This window comes from Lepidochelys kempii, chromosome 17 (assembly GCF_965140265.1).
Source record: "Lepidochelys kempii isolate rLepKem1 chromosome 17, rLepKem1.hap2, whole genome shotgun sequence".
Taxonomy (NCBI): Eukaryota; Metazoa; Chordata; order Testudines; family Cheloniidae; genus Lepidochelys; species Lepidochelys kempii.
This window is the reverse complement of record NC_133272.1, coordinates 19310155-19329242: the sequence shown is the minus strand read 5'-3', so window position 1 is coordinate 19329242 and position 19088 is coordinate 19310155. Positions and strand designations below refer to the sequence as shown.

At 57.3% G+C, this 19088-nt stretch overlaps 1 protein-coding gene and 1 long non-coding RNA gene across 3 annotated transcripts; both read left to right on the top strand.

The window, feature by feature from the left end:
• Positions 1 to 53: 53 nt before the first annotated feature.
• On the top strand, positions 54 to 3331 carry LOC140899702 (uncharacterized). Its single transcript, XR_012155426.1, has 3 exons — positions 54 to 1236; positions 1859 to 2054; positions 3177 to 3331. It is a non-coding gene; the product is annotated as an uncharacterized lncRNA (long non-coding RNA).
• A 26-nt stretch (positions 3332 to 3357) lies between these two features.
• Positions 3358 to 16857, top strand: LOC140899701 (uroplakin-3b-like). 2 transcript variants are annotated; one of them, XM_073315609.1, is made up of 6 exons: positions 3358 to 3460; positions 10361 to 10510; positions 12924 to 13146; positions 15483 to 15559; positions 16180 to 16309; positions 16679 to 16857. In XM_073315609.1, exons 1-6 carry the CDS (start codon positions 3373 to 3375, stop codon positions 16839 to 16841), a joined length of 831 nt encoding a protein of 276 aa, XP_073171710.1. In that variant the 5' UTR covers positions 3358 to 3372; the 3' UTR covers positions 16842 to 16857. The 2 variants fall into 2 exon arrangements, with proteins under 2 accessions (XP_073171710.1, XP_073171709.1); XM_073315608.1 differs by lacking the exon at positions 3358 to 3460 and adding an exon at positions 7320 to 7501.
• The last annotated feature ends 2231 nt before the right edge of the window (positions 16858 to 19088 follow it).

The following is a 19088-nucleotide window of genomic DNA, read 5'->3' as shown; positions in this document are numbered from 1 at the left end:
CCAGCCCCTGGTGTTTCCTTCTCCTTGAAACTGTGTGGGCACTGGCGATGTTCTTACACAGCGTGGGCCTTCAGAGTGGCTCCCAGCCGAGCAGGCTGCCTGGCGTTGCTCTCTCTGGTGCTGTGAGAAGTAGATCTGAGATTGGGCATTAAATCAAGTGTAAACAAGTCTGATTTCTCACTTGTAGGGGGCTGGGCTGGTGCTTGTCCAAGCCGCTGAGTCATGAATCCATTGGAGACATCGATCCAATACTTCATGCGCCTGGAAGAAGCAGTGGGAGGCTCAGTAAGATACACACTGGGTGGCTTTTGGGGAGCTGGGTTGAGTTCAGACCATGCCTGTTACTGACCTAAAGTTACTGCCTCATATCTGGGTGGGATCCTGTGCACGGCCTCATCCACGCCCAAAAGTTGCACCAATTTGACTAAATTGGTTTAGAAACCAATGTGACTAAATCCAGGCCACCCCCCAGTGCGGATGGCCTGGCCCAGATATTCAAAGATATTTAGGTGCCTCACTCCCATTGCCATCAATGGGGTTAGGTGTCTGTCTACCTCTGGGCCATTGGTCTTAGCTCAATTTGAATTTCAGCAGAGACCAGTTTGGAGGAATGTGGCGAAAGAGCACCAGGGAGAGAGAAGCAGCAAACCAGCAATGGACTGGTGGCTAAAGGTAAACCAGTGCCAGGCACCAGGGTGGCCCATTTTGGTATAAACACGCCGGGGGAGTTTTAAAAGGTCAGTGCAAGGGAACAAGGAACTAACCAAGTAGCAAGTTCACCAAAGGCTGCGTGTGTTATTCCAACCTCTTGTCCCGTAGCGGCATCAGGATGCAGCCAAGCGAGGGCTGGCGTACATCCTCTGAGCGCAGCAGGCCCTGCGCAGCTCCCGGCAATTGTTTGAAGACATGGTGCAGGAGTGGAGGGGGCGGGGGACAATAAACTCTTTGCTCTGTGTTTGTACAGGACCTAGCACCGTGGGGGTCCTGCTGCACGACTGGGCCTCCTCACTGCTACTGCAATGCGACTGCCGTCTCCTCCCAGAGGATGGCTCCTAGACCCCATGAGAGTTGGGGATAGGCCCGGGGCAGCTCAGCTCAGAGGTGATCCAGCTCTTAACCTGTTTCCCCCTGGCTTGGCTAGTACCCGACACCTGCAGACGTGGCTGTGCTTACCCTGCAGCGTGTGAGTGATCCCCGACAGGAGAGGGGGTGAGATGGACCACCGGTCTGAGCCAGGTACGGGATGACTCCGGAGCTCAGCTGAGCACGTGTGTACGTGATTGCACACATCCTGCCTCGGTACTGGGTGAGAGAACCCCCGTTAACCCTTAGAGCCCTGCCCGGTCCTGGGGTGTCTTGCACCATCACCACTGTATTATGAGGGTGCTGCTGGGGGGAAGGGAAAGGATTTGTGGGGGGAAGAGGGAATGATCGCTGGAGGCAGCCCTGTTCCTCCTTCCTGACTCCCTGCCCTGATCTGGGGATCAGTGTGGGACGGGCAGAGCAGAGATGAAACCAGCGTTATTCCCAAGCACACGTCACGCTCCGTGCTGGAGAGATCGCTGGCGGCAGAGATGGGGGCCAGGGGGTGACTTGGCAGTGGGGCTCAACAGGGTTCTCACAGGGGTAACGGGGCAGCTGCTAGGGGCCGCGTCAAGGGAGGAGAGGGACAGGCGTCCGTTCTGCTCCTGTTCCACCACAGAGCTCGGACAAGTCTGCTGAGATGGGCTAAGGCCAGGGTAGAATCTTTCTCAAGGGTCTGAAGTCCCGAGCTGGAAGAGGGAGGAGGAACAGAACAGCAGGGGCCTGTCCCGATCCACCGAGGACAGTGACGCTATGTGGCATTTCTCCCCTGTAGATCTCAAAGAGCTGACAGAAGAGGGCACTAATGTCCTCTCCACTTTACGGCTGGGGAAACTGAGGCATGAAGCAACTTGCCCACAGCCGCAGAGCAGGACTGTGGCCACAGGGGAATAGCACCCAGCACGCTAAAGAACGGAAACTGAGGCAGAGTTCGTCCAGCCACAGCAGCTCCGTGCAAGGTGACGATCCCCGTAGGTGATGCTTTCTTGACACACCGGGTTGTGAGACCAGCTGGGTAAATAATTACCGTGGGGACGGCATCTTGCCCTTCCAAGCGTGCTCAGGGGATATTGTGCATGAATGAGATGGTATTTAACGTGTGTGGAACAGCCTGGGGGCTTTCCCCCACCCGCTCAGCGTGGGGCTGGGCTCCACGGGACATGGTGCAGCCAGACGCTAGATGACCAGCACTTGGCTGCAGGGTGTGGAGGTCAAACCACCGAGGGCTGCATGCCCGGCCCAGCTGGCCCAAGCCCTGTCTAGAATGGCGGAGGGTGGGAGGAGCCCATGTGAAAGGCTCAGGGGCTGTTTAACCCCGAGCTGAGCACTGACGCTGCAGCAGCCTTTGCCCAAAGGGCTCAACACACACGAACGGAGCTGCTCCAGCGGGAGGAAGGGTGGGTTTGCGGTTAAAGCCCAGTACCGGGCAATCAGCAGCCATGGCTGCTCTCCCCAGCCCTGCCCTGCCCCGGATTTGCTGGGAGGTCTTTGGGCAAATCGCTGCTTATCCTGGGGCTTCAGTTTCCCCTGTCTGTAAAACGGGGATCCTGCCCTGCCGCCGAGTGGAGATGAGGACGGCCAGGCACTGGTGTAATGCCAGGTCTGAGCTGGGGAGCCCAACACGGGGGAGATTAACTCCGACAGCGTAGGTCTGAGCAGGAGGGCGGCAAAGCAGAGGAACCCCTCCAATGCTGCAGAACCTGTCTGAGCTGGAAAGCAGACGCATGGCCAGAGGGAGAAGGGAGAAGCTCTTGTAATGCGGCAGGACAGGCCTGACCGAAACCCCCCCCTCCCCCAATTGTCTTTTGTCTGGCCCTAGCAGAGTCCCTCTTTCTCACACCCACCCCCTGCATTTCTTTCGCCCTGGGCTTCCTCCTTCGCAAATCCCTCGCGTCGTCTTTGAACGGCACAAGTGGGGTTTAGTGTCAGGAGCGGTTCGGCAGGTCCCGCCTGCGGCTCTCGCTGGGAATCGGGCTAGAGCCCCAGAGGCCTTATGATGCGGGTTACAATGGAGCGGAACCGGCGGAGGGGAGATTTTGTTTCTTTAACGCCGGCGGTGACTCATGTTTGTTTGTTTGTTATTTGTGTATCAGCAGCACTTAAGGCCCCAGCCCCGTTGGGCCACGTGCTGTACAGACCCAGAACAGAAGACAGTCTCTGCCCTGAGGCGCATACAGTCTAAAAGACCAGCCAGAGCCCTGCTGGCCGCAGTGTTCTGAAGCGGAGGGATCTGAGCCTTGGGCAGTGAGGGGCGAATTTATAACCGCATGTGCAGTATTTTCAAATACAATGCGATCTCCTCCTACAGCCACGGCAGCCTTTCCGAGCACTGAGCACCCAGATCCCACCCGAGGGTGTAAGCGGCGGCTTGAATTCAATAAGAACTGACCCCAAACCTTCCCTGCAAAGCCAGGGGAGACAGATGAAAGCAGGGAATGATGTAAGTCACTAGCAGGGTGCATTAGCAGGCCTGGATGGGGGCCCAGGAGTGGAGTAGCTCCACGGGCAGGGAAAGGGGGGTTGGAAGCCTGTACAGCTTGCAGGTGGACTAAGCCAGTGCTGTGAGCCCTTTGGCGTGAGCCTGGGACTAGCTGGATGGGCCGTGTGGTAAAGAATGCAGAGAATCCAGGTTCTCTCCAATTGTCTGTAGCGCGTAGGCCAGGGACGATGGTTTGTTTGTTATTAGCTGGGGCCTGACCCTGTAAATAAGTCAGCAAAGCCTCTGAACTGCGCTCACTGGTTCCAGGGACTCCTTCAACCAGTGACTCATGGTGGCACGCGGATGTATCACCTGGCGAATGCGGGCCACCCCCTAATGCCAGCAAGCCCACCGGCAGAACTCCCCCGGCCTTGACTGGGAGGAGCTCTTGGCATCAGGACACTGTGCTGCTGAGTCCCACCGAGGTCCGCAGGGCTCCACGCCAGAGCGTCCTTCTGCCGTGCTGTAATGACGTCACTCAGTGCAGCCGTTCGGCAGGCCATAGCTGTGCCCCCAACCAGGCTGTGTACAAACCACGGGTCTTTGTTGTTTCCTATGGGTAACGTTGGGAAGAATCAGATCTAACAAACATCTCTTGTGATCACCTTGCTGCGTAGCTCTGCCTGGCTGCCCCCGCCCTGTTAGTGCTCGGAGGGATGGAGGGGATCTTGGCTGTTGGCGGTTACGGTTGTGACTGTGAATGCGGGAGCCCAGCATGTACAAAGAATGATAGAAGCTCAGGGCTGAAAGAGACCTCAGGAGGTCATCTGGTCCAACCCCCTGCTCAAAGCAGGACCAACCCCAACTAAATCATCCCAGCCAGGGCTTTGTCAATCCAGGCCTTAAACACGTCTAAGGAAGGAGATTCCACCACCTCCCTAGGGAACCCATTCCAGTGCTTCACCACCCTCCTAGTGAAATAGTGTTTCCTAATATCCAACCTAGACCTCCCCCAATGCAACTCGAGACCATTACTCCTCGTTCTGTCATCTGCCACCACTGAGAACAGCCTAGATCCATCCTCTTTGGAACCCCCCTGCAGGTAGTTGAGGGCTGCTATCAAACGTTTCTAGGTGGATGCCAGCCCGTGGTCTGAGACTGGAGCTAACCCAGCAGCCATTACTATAGCAAGCGGACGGGACCCAGCGTTCTGTTATGAAAACAGCTGTTCATAGACAGCCAGTGTAGGAGCCGTAGCCCGAGAGCTGGCCTCATACACACTGCATGGGTCTGTGAGCCTATGTGCTCCTCCTGGGGCTACGGTAACAGGAATCCCAGTTACCCCTAGCTCCCAAATGGAGATAAGGGGCCAGATGATCACTTGGTGTAAATCAGCATATTGAAGCTATGCTGATTTTCACTTTCCTCCTGCATAGAGTCCCACCGCTTGTTTGTGATAATAGCATCAAGCTCTTAGCTAGCACTTTTCATCAGTAGAGCTCAAAGCACCTTCCAAAGGCGGGCGGTAGCGTTAGCCCCATTTTACAGAGGAAGTCAACAGGGGGCAGAGCCCATTGCAAATTGGGTCCCGTAACGAGGAACAGCAAAGAACGTGGTACGGTTTGTATGCTGGAGGCAAATCTAATGGGAAGAAAGGTGAATTTGGGGGGCAAAAAATGGAAACCCACCTGAGATCTTAAAGTTGCTTATGGGAATTAAGGACTGCGTGGTTTAGCTTGTTGAGATTACGTTTCAATGGAAATAGAGACGTGTCAAGATATCTGGCTTTGCTGTCTGGAAACCTGCCGTCTATACTGAGTGCATTCGTGTCTTGCTGTCCTTATTGCAGGTACAATGTGTGACTGTACAATGCATCTGTCCGGGTTATGCACACAAGGGGCAAGGCTTGGGTTCAAGCCACTGTAGTTATTGAATGAATAGTGCCAGGACGGGGCCTTATAAAGAGAGGATCAGATACTGGTTCATTTGGCCCCATAAATCTCTCTCTGTGACAAAAATGCTCCCCAAAAAACCCACCCCAAATATTTGGGATTAAACAAGTGGCCCCAATTTATGCATCTAGGGGGAAACCCTGGCCCCACTGAAGTCAGTAGCAAAATTCCAAAAGATCTCTGTGGGGCAGGATTTCAGCCAGAGTGTCTGATTCTCCTTAGGTAACATTTTTATGTCATTGGAAAAACACACACACACACGATTTACTGTCCCATCACTGAAAATGCAGTCCGGCCCAGAGAGCTTCCTTTGCCTGGTGATTTGTACAATCCTCTCTCCTAATTACCCTTGAAACAGATCCACCTGTCTCTAGGTAATAACCTCGATGCCGGAACTGGGGGCAGGGGCCCTCTCACTTTGCAGGAAGACAGCGTTCTGGAGGAGTTATTTCTGCGCTCTCTGGAATGGCAGGAATGCCGTGTGAAAGCTGTGGGGGAGGCGTGTTTCCAGCCCCACAGGCCCAGAAGGGAGAGGGAGAAGATAGGAATTAGCATGTTGCCGAGGCATGCACAATACAGCTCTGTAGCTCATAAGGCAGCACAGTTCAGTGAGTAAAGGCACCACCTAGGCAGCAGGAAGCTCTGCTACTTGCTCACTGTGCGACCTTGGGCAAGTCACGGGGGCCGAAGTTTTCAAAAGTGGCCTTGAAACGTAGCTGCCTCCAATTTTGGGTCCCAGTGTGGGACACATAAAGGGCCTGGCTTGCAGAGGTGCCCACTCAAAGCCACAAGGCTCAAATACTGAGCCACTCAGAATGAGAGCCCACTTTGGGAATGTCAGCTGTGTAGGGCACTGTGCCTCAGTTTTCCCATCTATAAAATGGGCATAATGCTGTTGCTCCATCTGTGTAAAACACTGTGAAATGCCTGACTGAAGAGCTCTCTCCATCCACTAATCACCCCGGTTCTGTTTATAATCAGAGGCCTGGGGCGTAACGCTCGGAGCCGGAGTTGAACCGGCCCCTGCGTGGGTCTGGGTTAATCCTCGCTAGAGATTAACCCAAATCGAACAGGCTGAAGCTGGAGTGGGTTCAGGACAGGTGGCCTGGCAGCCCAGATGTTGGACTGGGACTCAAGAGATGCGCGTTCAAGGTCGAGCTCTGCCGCACATGGGCGCTGACGTTCATGGCCCCGCAATGGGCCAGGGGTTCAAAGAGCCCCACTCCCCTGCAGGCACCTAACGAGGGGACAGATGTCGGAAAGATCTCAGCAGCCGATGGGCTGAAAATCTGGCCCAGGGGTGGGTGCTGAGCCCCTCTGACCATGCTGGGCCTTCACCTCCCTGTGTCTCCATCAGTAATGCCCTCCTACCGCTGAGGCCCCCTCAACATCAGGGCTCTTAAGACCAGAAGGGGCCATTGTGATGCTCCTGCAGCGCAAAGGCCAGGGAACCTCATCTAGGCATCCTTGCCTGGAGCTCAGCCTCTTGCCTTCCCTGTGCATGGGGTTCAGATCCAGGCCCCTGGAGAGTAACAATGGCACCCTGGGAGTCAGGCTCCCAGCTGAGGGCCAGGTGGAGCAAGGCAACGCACACGGGGTCCAAGGAAACCCGGCCCCAGGGACGTTCATTCCACTCTTGCAAGCCTGACTGGGGAATGGCCGGCCGCTTGTCTTGGGCTCTCTCTACCCCGGCCACTTTCATGACCAGCCTTTGGGGCCCTGGAGCTTTGCTGAAGAACCAGCCTGACCTGTTTGCTATCTGGGCCTCGATCCCCCAGCAAGGAATGCAGGCGGCTGGGAGCTGGGGGGGCGGAGGGCACAGCAGAGACCCTGGGGGCAGGGACATATCTTAACTGGGGGGGAGAGGGGAGATCTTTCCTCTCTGCCGTCCTCTTCACACTAGTGCACAGGACAGAGAGCGAGGCACGGGGGCCCTCGCTGCCCTGCTCCAGGTCAGGCCAAGACACAGACAGAGAACCCATGCCATCCACTGCTGCAATGGGGCTGCTGCTGATGCTGACTGGGATCAGCGCGGGCAGGGTCCTAGGTGAATCTTTTGACTATTACAGGGGATAGTGGTCTGGTGGTACTGCCTGCTGGGGAGGGGCAGAGCTATGGGGTGGGTGGGCAGAGAAGGGGAAGCGATGGGGTGGGTGGGTGGGGAGGGATGCTATGAAGTGAATGGGCAGAGAAGGGGAAGCTATGTGATGGATGAGTGGGGAGGGATGCTATGCAGTGGATGGGCAGGGCAGGGAGAGCTATGGGGTGGATGAAGGGAGAGGGAAGCTATGGGGCGGAAAGGTGGGGAGGGTCGCTATGGGATGGTTGGGCAGGGAAGGGAGAGGGAAGTAATTCAAAGGATGGGCAGAGAAGGGAGAGCGATGGGTGGATGAAGGGAGAGGGAAGCTATGGGGCGGAAGGGTGGGGAGGGACGCTATGGGATGGTTGGGAAGGGAGAGGGAAGCTATGGGATCGATGGGCAGAGACGGGAGAGCGATGGGTGGATGAAGGGAGAGAGAAGCTATGGGGTGGAAGGGTGGGGAGGGACGCTATGGGGTGGAGAGAGGAAGGGAGAAGCTGTGGGGTTGAAGGGTCTTGTCCCCTAAATACTTAGCAGAGGGAGAGAATCTGGGGGGACCTTTTCTTCCCCAGAAGGTCTTTGCCAGGGGGATCCAACCCCCCCCCCCACGTATATTGGGAGCTGTTAAACCCCTGCTCAGACTGGTGTTGGGAAGCAGTTTGGGGAGGCCCCCTTGACCTCCAGGGCGTTTGGAGTGATCAGATATGGGGCGAGTTCATTAGTTCCCATTTGGGGCAGTTACCCGCTGGGGAAGGCAGCCCCGGCTTCAGGATGGAGCTGGGCTGGCTTCCACCAGGGCTTTCCCTTGGCGAGAGGGAGCGGGGGCCTTGTCCCAGACTCGGTCCCTCAGCATAGCCTGGGCAGGAGGTGGGTCTCTATTGCTTGGATGGGGATACAGAGCCTTGCACCTCAGGCATGTGGCTTCTGAGCCAGCCCATTGTGGGAACGACTGACAGTGGCTGCCTCGGGCGGGCGGCGATTTGATGCCTGCCTGCGGACGCGGGTCCAGTTCCCTGCTGCCCCGGTCACCAAATAGCCATGCTGGCTCGCCCTTTGTGCTCAGCCTCAGCAGAGAGGCCACGAGGCACATGATCCCAGAAGCTGGTGCTGCCCACCTCGTGCCAGAGCAGGTGAGCTCCGTGGGGCAGGGACCGTCCACGAGCGGGGCTTCCCGGTGCTACCACACCAACCGCACCCCCAGGGGATCTGGGGAGCAGGCTGCCAGCCCAGCGTGGAGGTCCTAGGCCCGGAGGCCGCAGCGTGCTGAGCTCATCAGCAGGGACGGCGCTCCCGGCGAGGGTTTGTGTTTGCCCAGCAGGGCACGGTGACCCGCTGGTGGTGGTAATTGTGTTGCTGCATCATGACGTGGCTGGATTCGACCTCGCACCATGTCGGGGCGACACGGCCCCCCGGGGCAGGCAGGCTGCTGCATCGGTACGGACATCACATGACGTCACCAGCTGCCGTGCCCACGGCCACGGGGACTCCTGTGCCTTGCAGGGTGGCCGGCCGGCCACCGGGACCCACCCTGTCCGTTCAGCTCAGCAGCACGCCCAGCGGGCCCCCCAGTTCTCCCCAACACGGGCTGCTCTAATTTCATGTGGGTGGGGGGGAACTTTGCTCAGCTACACCAGTGTGAATCTGGCTTGACTCCGGATTCCCACAGCTCTAACAGACTGAGTTTAGCTGGTCTGCAGGAAGCTATTTCCAGTGGGGGGAATCCATCACCTTGGATGCTGAGGGCCAGATCCTCAGCTGGTGTAAATCAGGGTCGCTCCATGGAAGTCAATGGAGCAATGCCCGTTTACCCCTGTAGCCCAATGACGCCAACTGAGGATCAGGCCCCAAATGCCAGTGGGGTCCATTTCCGTGAATCCGGCTTGTGATCAGAGGCCTGGGTTTGTGCCCAGAAGCACGAAGTCTTAGATCCCTCAGCATTAAGTAGGATAACGCTGGATCTTCTTGTGATCCGGAGCCACGTCCAATCCCTTTGTGAGTCGTGCTAAGGGACACACTAGGGTACTGGTTGTGCACGACTGAGCCTTTCTCATCTCGGTCATGGATTCGGGTCCGCTCCAGGTCAGCAGAGAACTCAGCTGCTAAGATCCAGCGGCCCGCTGGTGACCTGTGTGAAATGGGCACAACGACTGGAACCATTAGTGAGTGCCCTGGTGGGTGGTCTCTGCTCGGAGACCCCAGGCCAGCTTTGGTTCTGTTACACCGCTTCAAAGCGTTGGCGTATTTGGGTGGTTGTGTCCCAGGCATGGATCAAGGCCCCCTCGCTGCTAGGAGCTGTACATACTTGCAACCAAGCGTTGGCCCCTGCCACAAAGAGGTGCCAGTCGGAGTGGGAGAGGAGAGACCAGGGGGTGCAGCAAACCAGGGGAACCCAGTGGAACTGAGCCCATCCTGGTCAGCAGGGTAAGCAGCTGTCACAGCTCACCGGCTGCCTATGCACTCATTTGAGCGGTGTTACTCCATATTTATGCTCAGAATCCGGCTCAGAATGGTGGAATCTCCATCCTTAGAGGTTTTTAAGGGCCGGCTTGACAAAGCCCTGGCTGGGATGATTTAGTTGGGGATTGGTCCTGCTTTGAGCAGGGGGTTTGACTAGATGACCTCCTGAGGTCCCTTCCAACCCTGATCTTCTATGATTCTATGAATGCTCACTCTATGACCACAGCTGCCATGGGCCCATCAGCCCGCTGACAATGCTGGGGAACACCTACATTCAGAGGGAAATGAGAAGCATTGGGTTCCCCACCCCTCTCTCTGCTGGGCCCCGTGTCCGCCTCACTTTGTGTGTTCCCCTTTATGTTTCTCCAGAGACTGTCCCCTACACGCCCCAGATCACTGCCAAGTCGCTGGAAGGGAAGCTCACCGCTACCACCTTCACGCTGGACCAGCCCATCTGCATCTTCGATCAGTACGTGAACGGCACCGATGACATCTGGCTCGTCGTTGCCTTCACTAACGGTACGTGTGGCTCCAGACCCCGCCAGGCACCTTTCCCTGTGCCTACAACAGCCTTTGCCAGCCCCAATATGGCACTGTCTGAGGAGGAAGTTCACAGCCGCCTCTATTCCCCTTCTGGCTTTTCCTTCCTCCCTCGCTTGAGAGATTGTAGGGCTGTGTGCCCTCTCTAAGGGGCACCAATTTGCAGCTACCCTGGGTTACCCCCTGCCCTAGTAAAGGCAACGGGGTCAGAGTACAGCACTAGGAGGCCTGTGGTTTAGTCCTGGCTCTGCAACTGTCTCACTCTGTGGCCTTGAGCTAGTCACGGAGGCTCAAATTTTCAAAAGCAACCTCTGAACTTGGCTGCCTCAATTCCTTGAGGCCTGAGCTAGCGAGAAGCTAAATAAGATCCTCTGTCCAGGCCAGATTCAGGCAGGGTGGAAAGCAGCCATCCAAATGAGCTGCACTGTGCCCAGCCAAGCAGAAGAGGAGCCCGAGGACACCAAAATGTAAATGAGTTCAGAGAAATACGTGTTTGCATGACATTTTAGGCTGGGCTCTAGAGATTCCTTGGAATGTGGGGTTTGCCACACCGGATCAGGCCGCCCCTGGTCCTTCAGGTTTGGCATCTTGCCTCCAGCTGCGGCTTCAGGAGAACACCTGCTCCCTCGTACACCTAGCCAATTGCACAATGCTGTGAATGGAGCAAAAATACCCCTGCAGCCCTCACCTTACGCCCTGGAGCGTGACTTTGGATTGCTCCTATCTGAGCGTGGGGTTCGCTTTACCCAGCCCTTTGAAAAAATCCTGCCGCAGATCAAGAAGCTAACGACCTGCCATGGTTCCTAGGGGAGCAAGAATCCTCTGGATTCCTAACCCAGCCAGCCTGGCAGTGATCTCACGTTCATTACCCACTGCCCCATTTCCATGGAGGGCATAGCTGTGCTGGCTCTGTGGAAAAACCGCTGGCCCTGTGCCAATGCAGCCCCCAGTGTAGACGCAGCTAGGCTGACGGAAGAGTGCTCTGCAATGTAGACGGTCTTGCGGCCCCCGCTCCATTCCCCAGCACTGGGAAATCACGAACATCCTGTGCATTTCAGCCCAGCAGCGTGTCTCGCTGCCACCGATTCGCAGCTTTCGCCCGTGCGCCATGCCCGCGGCGACGCACCGCTCTCTGTCCCGGCGTGGCAGCACCCTCGCTGGGACCCGCAGGCTTTGGGCACAAGGGCGTCGCAGCCCACGGCCTGGCGATGCGCCATCCACGGGCCACTCTCGCGATTTTGCTTCCTCGTGTGCACAGGGCAGAATCATTGCCTCACAGCAGGAGAGTGCCCACCCGTGGGCCATCCCTCCTGCTTATGTTCACACGGGGACACGTACACTTAGGCCCTGCGGCACTGTGGCATGACAGCCAGTAATGCAGCAGCTGGGCTGAACACGGCCCCCGCCCCCCACCCACCGAGGAGGAGGGTCAGATGTAGGGAAGGACTTCCCTGCAGAGTTAACTCAGGCAATCAGCCCCTGGAGCCGAGCTCCTGGGCTAGCCTCACCCAGGTGTCAACAGCCCTGCCGCAAAGTAACTTCAGGGGGCCCGTCCCATGGTTCGTAGCGCTGCAGTGAGCTGAGCGGTGAATTGGGGAGAGCAGGTCTGTCCTCCTGGGCACACGGGGTGAATCGGGGGAAGGCAGCACAGTGATCAGCACTGGCATGGTTCTGCCGGTGTCCCCGCTGGAAAATGGACAGGTGGCTAGCCTGAGGGAAAGCCTCCCTTGGGTCTGAGCCTGTCCCCCCTACTGGGTCAGTTAGACAGGTTGAAAACGCCACTCAGTTCGGGTGAGAGGGTTTGGTATGTGGACAGGAAGAGGGCTGGGGGCAGCCCAGGAGTACAAGCCAGAGTTAGCTCTGCAGTGAAGCCAGATCCCTGGTCAGGTCACAAGCCCTAATACTGCTCTAGCTAATGGAGATCCTATGTTGGCCCAAGGAGTAGCAGCTTGTGCTTTCAGGGCAGATCAACCCAAGCTCCATCCTTACTCACAGTCTCAGGGGGAGGCTGAGTTTGCTCAAGCAATGACCTTAGCAGTCAGGGGTCTGCCCTGGAACAATCCCCATTCCGAACCTGTGCCTTTCTATACTTACAGGGTTTGGGGTGCAGGTTTTTCCAATGTATTTAGGGGCTTTTCTAGGCTCCCTATCTCCACAGCATCTGTGCCACTCAGCACCAATGGATTTTGCTTCCCAGCACATCTGTGACGTAAGGAAAGATTTACAGGTGGGGAAACTGAGGCACTGTGGGATTAAATGACTTGCCCAGGGTCAGCCTTGGAGTCAGTGGCAGAGCTGGGAATGGACCGACCATCTCCCAAGTCAAGTACCTTGACCACCAGCCCAGCCTTCCCGCCTAATCCGGGAACGCCCTCTTCTCTTTCATCCACAGCCACATCCCATTTCAAAAATCCAACCTCCAAGATCCAGATCCCTCCCTACCAGAAGCTATCGACTGCTCTCCATTACATGACGCTGAAGAATTCCATTGCCTTCTACCCGTGTGCTGAAAACAGGGCCGCTAGCGTGCTCCGGGTTGGCAGTGACACCTCCTGCAAAGATGACCGCAGCCTGGAGTACTGCAACGGACCCCTGCCTCATCCTGGGCCTTACAGGTACGACAGTCTGAGCCCAGGCATCCCTGCAGGTCGGGGCCTGGCTGCCCTCTCCCTCACGCAGCGGAAATCAGGAGTAACTCCCAGGCAGACAGTGGACTTATGCGGATGGCAGCAGGAGGAGGCTCAGTCCTGTATAGTTAGAGATTAGAGGTTTATTATCACCTGTATTTGCAGTAGCCCCTAGGAACCACTGTCCTGAACCAGGGCCCCACTGTGCAAGGCGCTGTACAGACACAGCATAGACAGATGGTCCCTGTCCCAAAGAGATTCCTGATAACAAATTCAACCTCTTTAATATTAACTCCCCCTGTCCCTCCATTCCCACCCTCTCTGGCTTTCTGTCTCCTCGGATCTGTGCAGCACCCGTTGCAACCTTCGAAGCTTGCTCTTTCCCAGTCTAGAACTCACTCGCGCACAGAATCCAGCACATGCATTTGCTAAGGAGGCTCCCGGTTCTTTTTAACCCACTCTCTGCAGCTGGGTTGGCTGCGGTGCAAGGAAGTTTAAGGAGCCTGCTAGATCCTGGCTCCCGGATCACAGGGCCGAGTCTGCCACCTCTTTCCACTCCAGTCCCTCAGTTGCCTTTTGTAATTAACTGGCTCTTTAACGATGAGTGCCCCAGTGCATTCATTTCTGCCGTTCTCGCAGTCCTGATGCAAGAGTCACCTGCTCTTCCTCACCTGCCGCTCAGAAAACCAGTATTCCTTCTCTCTTCTCACTGTTCTTCCACTCTCTCTCTTTCTCCCCTTATTTCTGAAGCGTTACTCCCCAGCCACTGTCTTAAGACACCAGCTAACTTCTGAGCACGGCGGGCGGAGTGGTTTGCAGATATCTAATCCCACATGGTGCCGGGGAAAGGGGCACCACCAGGGAAGCAACCAGAGAAGACCCCTGTGCTGGCTACCTGAGCGGAGAATTGGGTTAGATTCTGCCTTTAGTTTACATCCTTCCGGCCTGTTGATTTTAGCGGGGTTATGCAGGTGTGTCTCAGGGCAGGATCTCACCCAGGAAATTTGCTGGCACCAGGGGGCTTTGCGTTTTGGAGGTTTCTACATACACAGAAAGATACAGAACAAACCTCTACGTCAGAACTGAAGTTCCTCGGGCTGTCTGAGGACAGGTTACTTGCAGTATAACGTTCAGCCACTAGATGTCTCCCTGTGCTCCATACACTTGCAGGCAGGGCGTGGTGCCTGGTAAACAAGGGTAACCAGGCTGGAATTTGAGCTGCGTGGCAACCTGTTTGTGTCTCTAGTCAGTAGCTGTTTTCTTTAACAAATACCTCCTGCTTAAGGAGGACTTTGATTCCATAGACCGTGACTAAGGTTAAGATTTTGTCACTGTTATTTTTAGTAAATGTCATGGCCAGTCACAGGCAATAAACAAAAATTCACCGGAGCCAAAAGGCAGGGAAGAGAGGGCTGGGGGCAGGGGGGTGGAAATGACAGCTGGACCCTGGGGGTAGGGGGCTAAGAGCCCGAGCTGACCGCCCCAGCTCCACCCCCACTGCTGACAGCTGAAGTCATGGAGGTCCAGTAAAGTCACAGAATCTGTGACCTCCGTAACTAAATCGTATCCTTAACCACGATAGTCCGAGTGTCTCTCTTAGCATACACTGCTCCTGCCGACGACTGTCGTACCTAGGTCCTGATATACCAAAGGCTGATAATACTGAACATCTGACATCTGCTTTGGGGGTCTTTAATCTAGCGGAGAAACTAAGAATAAGATCCACTGTCTGGGGGCTGAGACTCAACAAATTCAGGAATAAGGCATAAGTTTTTAATAGTGAAGGTAATTAGCCACTGGACCAACCGACTTTGAGACCCAGGGCAGTCTCCACCTCCTGAAGTCTCTAAGGCCAGAGCGGATGGCTTTCTAACAAGGACGCTATGGGACAAGTGGGAATTATGGGCTCAACCCAGGCATGAGTGGGGGAGGTTCTGCCGGAGGTCCGGCTACATGATCAGAATGGGCCCTTCCAGCCTTGAATAACTAGGACTTGGGGTAAAGGTGATGGCAAGGAGAAAGAGCCAGATCCTCTACTGGTGTAATTCACCATAGTGCCATTGGATTCAGTAGAGCTGCAGCGAGATGTACCAGCAGAGGGTCCAAGAGATTGGTGTCTTGGGCCAGCTATCTGGAAACAGCCTGTGGACAGACAAACCCGGTATTTGTCAATGACAAGCTGGGTCAGTTTTGCTCTCCAACCATGATAGGTCTCGGTGGCTTTGTCGTTTGCAGCTGAATCCCTGATGCTTCAACGTGGGCTGGGCTGGAGCCCTGCCAAATTTCCCTGACCTTCTCTCTCCTTTTGTCGCCCCCTCTTTCAGAGTGAAATTCCTCATCCTGGATACCAATGGGTCCAAGGCAGAGACAAGATGGTCCCAACAAATTATGCTGAAGCAAGGTAACCCTGGAAGAACAGGGAAGGGGCTTCTTGCATTGTAAGCATCTTGGGGGAGGGTTCTTGTCTCCTTTAAGCCCACTCTCAAGGCAACAAATAGGGACTTGGGTTCCTGACTCACCCTCTGCACGCTTCTTAGGGCTTGTTAGACAGGATGGTACATACCAGCCAGAGCTGGCAGTTCCCAGGGTGTCTCCTTGCAGGCCCCCTGTCCCTCCCTGCTCAGAGATACTCCTGAGTTGTCGTTAATTGGGCCCACCTGGTCTAGTTGCCAGGGTGAGTCAGTAGAACAGCTTTGCACCTCCCTATAGGGCCCTACAGCCTGATACTCGGTCAGAAGCCTTGAGTGACCAGGCTACGTTACAACTCCCTACTGGGAATTGGACACTGAGCTCCCGGGGCATCGCGCCACCCATACAAACCTGGGAGAGGGAAGTGACTGTCCGAGCAGCATTAAGGGAGCTGGCCCTAAACTATCCCAGCTTCCGCCATGCTCCCCGCCATTTCCTCTCCTCCCTTCCCTGCTGGATCCCTTCAGTCCCCACCACCATCCCCGGCACCTCCCAGCCCGTCCCCTCTGGCTCCCTGCCCGCAGTGAAAGCTTCCCCGGCCGTGTGCCCCAGGTCGCAAGGCGCGCTCCATCGACACCTGGCCTGGGAGGCGCAGCGGTACCATGGTCGTCATCACTTCCATCCTCTCCAGCTTCATCGGCATCCTGGTGATCTTGTTCCTCTGCACGGTCGCCTACGAGTGGTGAGTGCCGAAGCCCGGAGGGAAGCGCAGCCCGCTGCAGCCTTGAAGCAGAGACTGGCTCGACCTGGGGGGGGCAGGGGCGGGAATCTGTGAGCCCAGGCCGGTGGGAACGCTCTGGATCTGCTTTCTTTGGGGAATGGCGAGTGAGCTGCCCTCCCCACCTGGCACTCACGCAGCACCAACCCTCTCTGCTCAGCACCCTGGGGTCAGAGGGCAGCAGCTTGGGTGGGGCCCGCAGCACTGGGCCCCCCCCACAGGGCGCCCCCCCCAGCAGCCACTGGCGCTGCGGGAGGATTGGGTGCTGTGTCCGCGGAGCTGCCTGCGTGGTCCGTGGTGCTCACCAGCTGCCTGTTTGTGGCTTGTTTACAGCTTTAAGCTTTGGCGTCGAGAGGAGCCCGCGGTCCCGGAGGAGCCACGCGTTGGGTCCTTCAGAGAGAGGCAGTATGATACCCACCACATCCCCCCGTCGCAGGCTCCAGCCCAGCCCCACAGCGACGTGCCCCGGCCTCACTCGCCGGCCGCCTCCCCATAGGAGCCCAGAGCTTTCCGCAGGCCATCGTCCTGGGCTCAGCAGTCAGCCCACGGGCACCCCCAGAAGCCTCGCATCCCATTTATACACTCCGTGTCCTCCCCATCACGCACCCTGCTGCACGGTGTCCCCTGTAAACCCCGGACCCCAGCGTCGCCATCACACACCCTGCTGCCCAGCATCCCCTATATACCCTCGATCCCAGCATCCCCTATGCTCCCCAACTCCCAGCATCCCCATCACGCACCCTGCTGCCCAGCATCCCCTATATACCCTCGATCCCAGCATCCCCTATGCTCCCCAACCCCCAGCGTCCCCATCACGCACCCTGCTGCCCGGCGTCCCCTATATACCCTGGGCCCCAGTGTCCCCTTTGCTCCCCAACCCCCAGTGTCCCCATCACGCACCCTGCTGCCCAGCATCCCCTATATGCCCTCGATCCCAGCATCCCCTATGCTCCCCAACCCCCAGTGTCCCCATCACGCACGCTGCTGCCCGGCGTCCCCTATATACCCTCGATCCCAGCATCCCCTATGCTCCCCAACCCCCAGCGTCCCCATCACGCACGCTGCTGCCCGGCGTCCCCTATATACCCTGGGCCCCAGTGTCCCCTTTGCTCCCCAACCCCCAGTGTCCCCATCACGCACGCTGCTGCCTGGTGTCCCCTATATACCCTGGGCCCCAGTGTCCCCTTTGCTCCCCAACCCCCAACGTCCCCATCACGGCCCATGCCCCAGCATCCCCATCACATGTCCTGCTGCCCAGCGTTCCCTCCGCGCCCCAAAGCCCAGCATCCCTGTCAGACGCCCCAGGCCCCAGCCTCCCACACGCTCACCCTGATGCTCTAGGATCACCGGCTCTGGGAGAGGAGAGGCTCCATGCTCCCCATCTGGGGTATCCAGCCTGGCCTGACCGGCCGTGCTGCTTCCCACTTCCCTGGGACTGACTTTATAGGACACAGAGCAACAGCTGGGGAAGAAGGGGAGTAAACAAGCCACGTCCTCTGCTCCTGCCAGTCAAAGGGTCCTGTCTGTTAACTCCAATTGGCAGGTGCATGGGGCTGGGCACTGGTGACACTGAGGGCATCTCGGTCGTTTGTTTCTCGCAGGCTTTATTCACCTCCTGGAACTGTTTATGAAGCCAGATTAACTGGAGGAGCTAGCGGCAGGGCAATCCCATGATGAGATCAGAGCTCCATTTACAGGACCAGAGGGATTAAAAAGCCCTTGAGAAACAAAGACTATCCCCCACCCCCCCCCAGCTAATGGGTCCCGTGCTTTGATCCCGTTTCTTTACCCCCAGTGTAGGGAATAGGACCCGTCTGTCCTATCAGCAGGAATGTGATGGAGGTGTTCCCGGCCCGCCAGCATTGCAGATGTGGCTCCAGGTTCACGTGGGTGCAGGGCCGGGCCCCGAGCCACGCTCCTCCTGAGCGCTGGGGACGTTTGGGCCCGGATCTAGAGCAGGGATCCTGTCAAAGAGAAGCAAATTCCAGCCAGGGGTGTAGCCGGCTGATTGGCACCTGAACACACAATGACCCCTCGGCACCCCGCCCTCCCCACCGCCTGCTGTTGACGCAGGAGCCTTGGGGCTAGAATGACAGCCCCGTCCTGGCCCGGCCCACGGGAGCATTGGCACACCTGTGCTGGGAGGCCGGAGCCCAGGGGTCTGTGCACAACGCCTGCTGACGGCAGCGTGGCTCAGGGCTCTGGAGTGGCCGGGAGGGAGGCGCCTCATCTCTGACGGGGGGGCCCCTTTCTGACGGCTGCAGCCCTACAACAGAGCCAGCCCCGGGCCCCCTCGGCCAAGCAAGTGCTGAGGAAAGAGGTCAAGCCAACCCCCACCTGGCCTTCCCAGATCTCTGCCTGGAGTCTGAGAGTCCAGCCCCGCAGGGTCCCGGCCAGGCCCCAGGGGAGGAGCGGGGACTCCACCCAACACCCATGGAAGCCACTGGGCTTGGAGCAGGCCCCCAGCTCAGCCGGCTGCCGGATGGAGTGGCCCCTCCAGGCGATGGAGCAGCCCAGCAGCGGTGCGGCGTTAGGTGCTTTCCCCTATAGCCCCTAGAACTTGTTTCAAGGACCAGGGCCCAATCCCTCTCCCTTCCCCTCCCCCCTTGGAAGCCATCCTCAGGGACCAGCCGGCCGGCCGGTGTGAGAGGTTCAGCTTCTGTGGTTCTTGTATATACTGCTGGGGGCAGGTGGGTTTCTCTTTTCAACTCATCGGTGCCCGGCCAAGTAAACTGCAGTTTGC